Source organism: Lactuca saligna, chromosome 9 (assembly GCF_052625555.1).
Source record: "Lactuca saligna cultivar CGN05327 chromosome 9, ASM5262555v1, whole genome shotgun sequence".
Lineage (NCBI taxonomy): Eukaryota > Viridiplantae > Streptophyta > Magnoliopsida > Asterales > Asteraceae > Lactuca > Lactuca saligna.
The window spans coordinates 191,078,748-191,090,551 of NC_136425.1; the positions used below are offsets into that span (position 1 = coordinate 191,078,748).

General features: G+C 34.7%; 1 protein-coding gene across 1 annotated transcript; it reads right to left on the bottom strand.

Annotated features, from left to right (window-relative positions):
- Nucleotides 1–7,698: 7,698 nt before the first annotated feature.
- Nucleotides 7,699–8,716, bottom strand: LOC145017582 (protein GOS9-like). The gene is made up of 3 exons (XM_078975586.1): nt 8,614–8,716; nt 8,287–8,487; nt 7,699–8,182 (listed from the first exon to the last, which is right to left on the bottom strand). Exons 1-3 carry the CDS (start codon nt 8,677–8,679, stop codon nt 7,946–7,948), a joined length of 504 nt encoding a protein of 167 aa, XP_078831712.1. The 5' UTR covers nt 8,680–8,716; the 3' UTR covers nt 7,699–7,945.
- Nucleotides 8,717–11,804: the final 3,088 nt, after the last annotated feature.

Below are 11,804 nucleotides of genomic sequence, written 5' to 3' on the forward strand. Positions count from 1 at the left end.
TATTCACTTAATCCAACCACCCTGACTTCTTGTAGCCCCCTAACCGAGAAGAAAAGAGGGCACGAAGACCTCAATAATTCCATAAGTCGTTCAAGGCTATAGTGAATGCGAAGGGCCCTTGGCCTGTCCCGCATTTTTGAAAATTCTCGACTTTACTAGCTGTACCAAAGGACCCTTGGGGCCCAATAGTCTAGAAGCCATTCAAAGTCCTTTTACATGGAGTTAGGTCATGTAAGGCCAACAATCATGTAAGTAAGTTGTCTTCGGGCCTAAAGATCAGGTCATTGGGCTAGCTAGGCCCAACAAGCAAGATTTGACACTTTTGGGCCCAAAGATGGTGTATCGACGTCTGTGTATTCCCACGCATGTATTTACTTCCCAAAATTTCCGCGTATGTATTGAATATCATCGTGTTAGTAGTTTCGGATTCGCTATTGATTCGAGACCGCATCAATTCGTTTAGTCGGTGTTGATGGTGTATTAGGTTTTTATCGGTAGTGGCGGTATCAGTGTTTTATCTCAACGGATTTATTGTTTAACTTTGGAGTTTTTCTGTTTGCAGCCCCTTTCTTTTATGAGTTTACACTTTTAACCCTTTAAATAAAAGAATTTCCAATTTAGTCCTTAGACCATTTTTCTTAACATTTTAATATCAAAACTTGTTAAAAATGGTATTTTTCAGCTCATATTTATTTAAAAACAGCTTTAGTCCCTTAAAATGAAGTTTTCTCGGTTAAATCCTCATTTTTCGCAACTTTTATACTTTTGGCCCAAAATATAATTTTTTTTTGCATCTTTGGTCATTTTTAAATATGAAAAGTGTTTTTAACCCTTGAAATGGACTTGGAGCACTAGTAGTCCCCTGTGTTACAGAAAAATACATTTTCAGCCCTTCAAATTTGAAAATCTCGCATATTGGGCCTTATTGGGCCGAAAATCCATTTTTTGGCCCATTATGCTTAATATTTTGCATTTTAACCCCTCAAAAGAATATATTTCCAGAAAATACCTTATTGAAACTGTTTTGGCATATTTCAACCATTAGAATTGGTAGTTTGTCATTTTGGGCCCTTATGTTTTATATTTTTGACATTTTGAGTCCAAAAATGGGTTTTTGGCCCAAAGAAGTTCATATTAACCATCTTGGTTATTTTTCTAGAAATGATTTATATGTATTAATATAATTTATTCTAATATCATATAACTTGATGCAAATCTTGGTTTTAAGGGCTTTTTGACTAGATCCAACATCACAATCACATAAAAACACAAATATAAACATAGAAATCACACAAAGCATACATATACACATAGATCTACACATTTTCTTGTATCCCCCCCCCCACCATAAAACTTGTAAAACCAAAAAGTAGGGAGTATGAAGCTCACCTTTGGGTGTGGTTTCGGTTTTGGAGAAGAGATGGAAGAAAATGAGATGATTTTCGGCCTAAGCAACCTTACCTTGGAAGATCACGAGTTTAGGAGCTTCTAAGGTGCAAGATCATGATTTCTTATGAGTTAAGAAGAGATGTTTGATAAATCAAGGAACTTAGATCGTAGATTTACTTATAAACTTACCTTAGATGATGATTCTTGTGGAAAATCTCTTTGGAATGCTCTTAAGTCTCGAAAATTTGGTGAAGAGAGGTGAGGGTGTTCCTTGAGAGAGTTTGATAAACAAAAGTGATTGAAGTGTGTGTGTGGGTGAACTCTCGGCCGAGAACAAGGAGAAGAAGAGAGAGGGAGTTGAGGTGACACTTCTAGATGCATGTTGGTCCATGCATGGAGGCATGTGAGGTATAAGTGAGGTGGCACTTCTCAAGTTAACTCTTCACCCTTGGATTTGGGCTTTAGGCCGAGATTTTGAAAGAAAAAGGAGAGTATTGGGCTTTAATGCCCCTAAGCCCATATTAGAGTTAGGTTGGGATGATTTTTAGCCCTATAAAATATAAGTGTGATTTTTATGCTTTATTAGGCTAGATTAGGGTAATTATGGTCCATAATAGTTCATAATATTTAATTTATTTCATTATAGGCCCAATATGGCCCAAAACGTTGAAATAAATGAAAGTGGGTCCAATTAGATCCGATTTAAAGGTTCTAAGCCCATGATAGTCAAATTGGAAGCTTATTGGTCCATTGGGCCCAATAAGGAAGTCCTAGTCCAAAATGGACCTAAACAAGAACTTCTAGGGTTTCCAATTGCTTGTTGACTATTTGTAGTGCTTTTATGAAGTGTTTGATTGAAAATTTGTTGCCATGAAGTAAGCATCTTACATGCTCTTAAGTTTTTGATTCAACATTTTACTTGAATGTTGTGATTACAAGACACAAAATTTCTAGTTGTGACAAATAGCCTAAGTATATAAGGAACCCTTAGGCACCAAAAACATGGCTAACACTTGGATTAGGGTTTCCAACCGTTTTTGGTGCCTCCTCTCTCCCCCCTCTTTATTCTTGTTGCTTAGTGGTGTTTGTGACTCCATTAGAGGTGCAGCATTTGAGGCACTAAGCTTTCTGAAGCCAAGGATTGATTGTTATTACTATATAACAATCAAAGGTAAGATCTAAACCCTATTTTGTGTTAATATGATTAATTGTGTGCTAGATCTAGGGTTTATAGCTTTGGATATTTAATTGCATGTTCATTAGACAAACTAGATCCAAAAGCTATTAGGGTTTGCAAGTACACCATAGGAATGATGTATTGCTCAAAACTCATCAGTTGTATCAAAGCCTAGGGCTGTCTATTAGTGAATTTGATGCTTATTTGAATGAAAAATCAAAATTTTTGACTTTTTGGGGCTGGACTCGCCGAGTCCATGACTGAACTTGCCGAGTCCACTGGGTACTCGACGAGTCAGTGAGTCTGACAGCTATATTTTGCGATTTTCATGCCTTTTTTCTTGTGGGATAATTACCAAAACGTTTTTTATTGATAAAAATCGGATTTATATGATACTGGGTGATTATCTTGCCAAAATAAAAGATATCTTCATATTAATTGAATAATTACTTCCTTATATGATTAAATTTAATTATTTGAATTATTTAGTGAATTATCTTGCAAGAAATTGAACTAGGTCAAAATTAGATAACCACAAATTAATTGTTAATTGCCTTATTTGAATTTTTGATCCGGAATGTTCTTGAAAAAGTTTCAAATTACTCCCTTTAGGTTTTATAGTTTAAACTTGAACTTAAAAGTTTTGTTTTTGAAATTTAAATAAGTTAAACCCTAATGTTTTGAAAAGTTTCAAAACTTGCCCTCAAGTTTTGGATTTTAAAATTTAATTGAAATTCTTAATTTGAAATTGTAAATTCTAAAACCCAAGTATTTTGAAAAGTTCAAATTACACCCTTATGGTTTTATTAATTAATTAAGGTGTATAATTAAAAGAGATTTAATAAACCCATAAAGTTTTGGTTTATATTTAATTAAATTAAAAATACAATTTATTAAATTTGACCACCTAGTATTTTAAAAAGTGTAAAATACACCATAGACTATATATGTATGAGTAAAAAGTCAGTCTTACCGTTACTAGGTCTCATTCACGAAGCTGATCTATAAGGGGTGTTTAAGGAAATTGCCTACAAAATGATGATTGAATGAGTATCCACTCTTACCCACCGCATTCTTGACTAGTGGATGGTCGTTAGCCAAACGAGTAGGATAGAACGAAACCTTCCATTATAAGTATAATGAAGTGCAAAGTAACTAAATGTTTTTCAAATTCCCAAATCATAGTTACTTTAGGCAAAATTTGAAATTGTATGCTAATCCATGGAATGACACTTTACACCCTTGCCGAGACGTTAGTGGAGCGTGTGTGGTTAACCGACACACTAATTTGGGATTGGCATTGGTAGCGAAGGGTGACTCGATGTTTGACATAGATCAATGAAGTGTGCGTGGCTAACCGGCACATTGATTAGGTGATAGTAGCATTGAGTGCACCACGTAGATTCGTATGGTTATTCACACCTTGTTTGTGATCCTCGGCATCCCAGTCGCAAACTTGAAGGGTATAATTGAGATTAAACATGACATTGAAAAGTTTAATGAATCTCAAAAGATCTAGGAGTTTCAATTCATTTAAAACTTAAACTTCATTTTTGTTTTTCATGGTGGAAATTGGTAAATCGTCATTTACCTACATTCAAATATTCTGCAACTAGATTACGGCATCCCTCTTCTAGGTTGTAGAGTATTGTGATGGATCCTAGCCTTGATGTTTCATTTTGGGTGTTACATCAAGGATTCTTATCAACTAAGTTGAATTTTCTCCCGTTTTGTAGATGTCTGAATCTTACAATCGTCTTCCCAAATCCTTTGGAACAAGCTTTCCAAATGAAGATGACGTTTTGAGATACGATCAAGGAAATGAGAGTCATGCTTCACTTCCTCCACCTCCTCCAATTTTTCTACCTGGCCCACAATTTCAAAGGCTTGAAAAGTTCAAGCTCACTCAATCCCTTTTGGCAAGTAAACACGAAGATAGGAAACCTGTGTGTGCACACGTTTTAGAGATAAAGTCACACATTGATAGGTTAAGGATGTTGGGTGTCAATATCGCAGAGATGTTGGCTGTTGACTGGGTTCTTCAGTCGCTTCCTGATTCGTATAGTGAGTTCGTAAGAGAGTACTATATGATGTTCACGACGTGACCCTCATTGATTTGTCCTATTTGCTTATTGTTGTTGAATCAACGATTATTTGGCTCAATGGTCAAGCAAACTTGATTGGTCGATCAAACTCCCATACTTCGTTGGACTCTGGCAACATTGAAAGTCCAGAAAGGACTGAGCATGAGATTGTCCCATGTAATGTGCCAAGGGAGTCCATTTGCTTTTATTGCCAAGAGAAGGGGCATTGGAGACGAAGCTGCCCTGTTTACCTGAGAGATCTAAGAGATGGGAGAGTCAAGATGTATGGCTCTATTTCAAGTAAAATCCATTAACTAACTCTATAAGTTCCTATTTTTGATTCTTAATACATGATGTGATAAGATTACATTTTGATGTTTTGCAGGATCGAAGAAAAGAAAGGAAGCTTAAGGAAGAAGCATGTTGACTCTGATCACGAAGAAATGGATTTCGATCGCATGGATTCAAAGATCGGATTTTTGAGCTGCTACTTTAGAGTTAGGGTAGATTGCTAAGATATATGTAATAGCATAGTTTTTCAGTTGAATTGCATTGTAAGGACAAGTTTTTACGCAATAAAATAAATTTTGATTTTATCTTATTTATTTATCCTTGCAATGGCATGTATGAAAAATTGATGTTTGAAGGTTTCTATTATTAGCAATAATAGATTTGATTCTTAATTATATTATTTGTGGAAATATCGAGAATTTGCCAAATAGGGAGAGTTTCTCATCACCCAAGTTTCAATTAGACAGAAACTTGGAATCATACAACTTGGTTGTGTGATGAATGAGAAACTTTATAATTGGAAATTCAAGACTAATTCATTGACAAAGGGTTAAGTGAAGGACTAGGAGATCGAGTTCACAATGTTGTGCATCAATCAAGTCCACCACAAGAGTGATAAAGATATTTGTCATGATTTACTAAAGTTTAGTAGATATGATTATACTTATAAGATTAAGTGTAACTCTGAGTTAATTGAAAAGATTTCAATGAATGGCAGAACGAATAAGAAGAATCAAGAAGGTAGAAAGATAAAATCATACTTTTTTTTCTATTATAGCAACCTAACTTCTTTTGATTTTTTTCATACATGCTAATTACATATATAATTTCAAAACTCATACATTACATATATAAATATATATTTTTTTTCAATTTTTTCCACATATTACATACATAAATACATACATTATATATACAAATACACATAAACATATTTTCTACACATACTCATTATAACATCATACTTTTTTTTCTATTATAGCAACCTAATTTTTTTCATTTTTTTCATACATACAAATTACACATTCACATTCACAAATAAAACACATACAAATAACATACATATACAAAAAAAATACTAATGTAAAAACACACAAATGCATAATACACATATAAACACATTCTATTTATAAAATGAAAGATGAAAAGGAACCTGTGATAGTGTAATTTCAAAATTTTCCGGCAAAAATTCCACAGATCCGGCAACAACACAACCTTAAATTAAAAGGTTAAACTAAGTAAATAAACATCAAAACATAAGAAGAATCGGAAATAGGAAAGAATTTCGACCTTAAATAGGTAAAAATTCCGGAATTGAAGTATGATCGTCTCATCTTGGTCGTCGGTAATGAAAGTCTAGGTCGTCGGTATTGGTAGCAATGGAGGTTTGGACGGCGGTGGTTTGTGCAACGGATGTTTCGACGGCGGCGACTGTGGTGTAAGAAAGACCGGCGATGGAGAGGATGAGAGAAAAGGCAGACAGAATACGCAGGAAAGAGCGAACAGAAGAGTTATTTGCGCGGACTTTTAGCAGCGACGCCTATATTAGCGGCGACGAATGGGTATTGGCGGCGACAAATGGGTATTAGTGGCGATAAGCCTGGAGGGAAAAGTCAGTGCCTTTTTTCACACCGTTATAACTGTTCGATTGAATACAGATTGAACGGATAGGGTTCATTTGACGCGGATCACTACTGTTGAGTATTAGTGGCGACAGCTTTAGCGGCGACAGTGGGTATTAGTGGCGACATGTAACGCGTCATTTACATGTCACCACTAATGCCTAGTGTCGCTGCTAAAGCCGTCGCCGCTAATACCCACATTTCTTGTAGCGACGCCTATATTAGCGGCGACGAATGGGTATTGGCGGCGACAAATGGGTATTAGTGGCGATAAGCCTGGAGGGAAAAGTCAGTGCCTTTTTTCACGCCGTTATAACCGTTCGATTGAATACAGATTGAACGGATAGGGTTCATTGACGCGGATCACTACTGTTGAGTATTAGTGGCGACAGCTTTAGCGGCGACAGTGAGTATTAGCGGCGACATGTAACGCGTCATTTACATGTCACCACTAATGCCTAGTGTCGCTGCTAAAGCCGTCGCCGCTAATACCCACATTTCTTGTAGTGATATTTAATGGTAGCAAAATTTATATTATTTACAGTATAATCAATTATCTAGTATTGTGAAGGAACACCTATCAATTTAAGTCTTATTTGGTGTAATGTTTGAAGAAAGAAAACATGCGTTTTGATGTCCTGATCACCTGTTTGCACTATGAAGATGTTTCCTATTATTAAATTTTCTTAGATATATAAGAAGAAATACGATGAGTCAAAATGTATACAGTTCTTGTTGGAGATAAGGATAAAGTTCCAATGATTCAAAAGAAGAAGATAAATAACAAACTTTGACTTATATTATTGATATATATGAAATGTATTTCAACAGATACAAACTGATACGTATGACCCCTTTTTATAGTATGACACCAGGGGTGATATCAAACCAAACATTACAACGTTTCACACAACCATCACAATGGTTTATGAAACGTTAACATAAGTGCCATATTTAACATTAACTAACTAACACATAGTAACAGATACTAACCTTTTAACATAAATTAACTAATAATCTAGATTAATTCCTGAAAGTTCTTCCCCAAACAAATGCTCATCATGTGTACAAGATTGTAGAGTGATCAACCATAGACTGAAGAAAACAAAAACCAAATTCATAGTGGACGCGCACATTAGCAAACAGCCAAACTGAAAATATCCCATTAGAAGTGTTTGAGAGTACATGATCAAGACACCTAGTGCACAAGGGTGCTTATTGTAATTATATTTAGGAAACAAGATACGATCTTAAAACACAAAGCAATTATACGAGTTGAACATCAAAACAGGATAACACATCAATTTCACAAACACATCTCTCAGGCTTCTTTATTTTGACAAGGTTACCACGTCGAACACCATGTATGCAGGCTGCAAATACTAATAGGGATGAAGAATGACACTGAAAGAGTCGAGGTAATCCCCGTAGTTTCCGCTGAATCCACCAAAGCTACCCTTAGCGACTGGAAGCGAGAAACTAGTCCCCTGGGTTGTGCCATATGGCCCATACTTCTTTTTGTTGGTTAGGAAAGACAATGACGTAATCACAGTGTAGCCGGCATATACTCCCACAGTTCCGGTAATCCCGATGAGATTCTCATCATCAGCAAATGTAAACTGAAGATAAACCCGAATAGATGATAAATGATGTATGATAAAACTAGAATACAAGTGCAGTACATGTTTAGGTAACAGATGTAATGAAAGCTCACTATATATACCGTATGAGGTGAACCACCATCACCACCATATGTTTCAGAATGGTGTTTGACATTATCACGATCCTTGTAAGTGAACCTGATTGAATCTACACAGCCTGAGGCACTGATACGGATCTCGCAAATTCTGCCATCAGGGATGAATGTCCAGGGATTAACTCCACCCTTACCTCCCCACGGTCCAACCTGTACGCCATTGCCTGCCTGCAGCATATAGGGCCGAAATAAAATATAACTAAAAAGTGGAGAAATCTTAGCAATCAACAGATGAAGTACACCAGGTTAACCATAAACCCAGCCTTCTCAAATACAGATGGTGAAAGAGTATACCATTTCTGATCTGAATGTATTTTCAAAGGAAAAGATGAAAGTTGTGGAAAGTAATAAATTGTACATATAGTCCCATGCATTAAGAGAATGACTATTTATAGACCTGGTCAGGTAGGGTTTTTAAAGTATAATGGATTAAGATAAGATGTGTGGTCTTCCTATAATGAAAACATAAAAGTTTATATTGATTTACTATGATTTGGTAAATGTAATTATTTAGTAAAAGATGTCGGTAGAAGATGTTAGGGTGTAGTAATTTAAGGATGAACAGTAGTTTTACATATGTCAATGTGCGGTATTAATTTTTAGAGTACATGCATGTTAGGTAGTAATTCAATAAGATGACGATAGATGCTTCTGACATCAATTTTTCAAAGGCTTCCATCATAGACATTTATTCTAACAACCAAGTTTTTGAACACACGTTTGGAGGTTTTTGAGCACATGTGGGTGATCTTTCTATTTAAATTTTGTACTAATCATTTTTTCTGCATTTCTAGTTTGAGCATCAAATTGTGTCCCTCTTCTTGTACTTTGAAATCTACAAGTAACTTGATCTGAAACCCACCCATTTAATTATCATATCTTGTCGTGTCAACAAGTGTATTTTTGTATTGTGTTCATGTCGGATTTACAGTTTAGTGTTTAGATCTTTAAATATGTCTATAGATTGAAAGAGTAGGAGTTAGAGAGGTTGAAAAGTAAAAGGGAAAAATAGGAAGACTAGTAGTTTGGGGGTATTGGGGTGAATATCACGATAAATTTAGAGGAGGAAAGTCACATTGAAATGGAAATGGGTGAGTAAGATTGTGGAGTAGGGATGAGCATGGGTCGGTTTTTTGCTAAAACCAAACCAAACCGTAGAAATTCGGTTTTTTGGTTTTTAAAACCATATAGGTTCGGTTTTTGCATGGGTCGGTTTTTCGGTTTTCCGGGTTGAGTTTATGGGTTTTCGGCTTTAAACCGTGGGTTTATGAGCTCCTGTTTGTTTTTCTAGTTTTTGGGTTCAAACCTTGTGAAAATACGTTGCGATAAATAGTATTGTATCACTTTAAATATACTAAAATAAAGAGTATGAATTATAGTATTATAAAAGCATAAAAGTGTTTAAAAGATCAAAGTTTAACACCATTAACACTTTGTCAAAAATAAACATAAAGTATTAAAGAGATAAAGTCTAAAGTCTAAAACTAAAAGTTTAAATCATAATATAAATAATATATATGTGGGTCGGTTCGGTTTTTATGGGCGGTTTTATACGTCAAAACCGAACCAAACCGTTATTTTTCGGTTTTTATAAAATTCAAACCTAAACCGTCGGTTATTGCTTTGGTTTCGGTTATGTCGGTTTTTTTCGGTTTTTCGTTTTCGGTTTTGTTTTTGCTCATCCCTACTGGAGTATAACATGTTAATGAAAAAGTGAAAAACTAAAAGTAAGTATGAGCGGGACGGCTAATTTGTATATGATCTTAATTAAAAAGTGAAAAACTGAAAGTAAATATTCACTGGAACGGTTAATTAGTAGCTTCCAAATTATAAAACAATTCAACCAAAATTTTCTTTTATGATTAGTTTTGATTCTAGGCATGCTTAATTTATTTAAAAGATTAAAAGAAGTTGTCTATATATAAACATGTCATTTTTGTGTTAGAAAGTTTTGAGTTTAACCTTACCCGTTTAATTTCCATCACATATCTACCCGTTCAATAAAATAGGTTGAAATCTTTTACCCATATTCGTTTATTTGCATGTCGTTTCGATGATTTCCACCATTAATTTTTTATGGATTTTAGAGAAAATGATTCTAGTCTCTCTTTAGGGTGAGTAATCCAATTACTACAGACTACTCGGAGTGGGCAACGCCCCACTCCCATTATTACGCCTCATAACACGTGATAATGCCGGTGAACACCGCCCCACCCTCCCGTTAAGGGCTTTCGCGTTACTTCCCGTTACCACCATCACATATGGTAACAACGTTTTTTTGTTTTCTTGCCTTGTAACTCGTGTGGGCGTTGCGCACACCCACCCCTCTGATGGTTTAAAATATTAATCTAATTACTCAATCATTGTAGATTAAATTTTCTTAATAAACTAATAGAAAACAGAGTTCTCCTACAAGTTTAGCCCTTTTTTTATTTAGCAGAATTTGCAAGAATGGTCATGTGCTTTATAATTTTTTGTGTTTTTGTCCTAAAATGTTTGTGCGCACACTATTGCTCCAAAATGATATATTTATTTTTTTTCTTCGGTCTCAACTTAAAAAACTATTATAACACTTGCATTTGTTTTTACATTGGTTTTTTTGTTTTTTTTTAATTGTTCTAGAATGAAAAATACAAAAAAAAAAAAAAAAAAAAAAAAAAAAAAAAAAAAAAAAAACATGTAACAACAATCTCACCCCTACCCCCTCTCTTTAAAGATCTTAACTCAAAATCCTCTTTATCTCTCTCGCTCAACTATCTAGGACCTAGCATCAACAACCCCTTCTCGTCGGAAAGTACCTTCGTCTCACTGCTTCCATTCCCCTATACTTCTCTATTTCTTGTCCTTTTTTTCGTCTTTTGATACCGGTGAAACCACCACCCAGGGGCGGAACACAAGCAATAGTAGAGGAGGGGCCGAACCCTTATATATATATATATATATATATATATATATATATATATATATATATATATATATATATGTGTGTGTGTGTGTGTGTGTGTGTGTGTGTGTGTGTGTGTGTGTGTGTGTGTGTATCGTAAACCAATTATTCTCCTACCTATTTGTTTCAAAACAAATATTCTAAATACAGGACTAAAGATATATCTATATATCTAGCCTTCTAATAACAAACCTTGGTTACTAATAGGAATCAATACATATAATTTTAGTAATATAAATTATAAAAAGAAGACAACTAATATACAATTGAATAAAGTATTACACTTATAATAAAAGTTTTTATAAAAAACTAATTAAATGAAAGACAAATAACATACAAAATAATACTTAGAGTTAGAGAAAATGTATAACAAGAAACAAATGAAATCAATTTACTTTAGTTGTACGCTGCAATTTTACTATTATTACAAAAGTCATTATGAAAAAAATAAAAAGGTATAAGACAAGACAAGTCATAATAGGTCCTAACGCCTAAGCTCTCACAGCAACTTTAACTTAGTCACTTTAATCTGACATTGGGT

Excerpts from the sequence above, each read along its gene's own strand:
- LOC145017582 (XM_078975586.1), bottom strand. The coding sequence starts at position 8,679 with ATGTACAATTTATTACTTTCCACAACTTTCATCTTTTCCTTTGAAAAT. Across the intron at positions 8,488-8,613 it reads ATACATTCAGATCAGAAATG|GCAGGCAATGGCGTACAGGT; the intron begins GTATACTCTTTC and ends TATATGCTGCAG. Across the intron at positions 8,183-8,286 it reads ATGGTGGTTCACCTCATACG|TTTACATTTGCTGATGATGA; the intron begins GTATATATAGTG and ends GTTTATCTTCAG.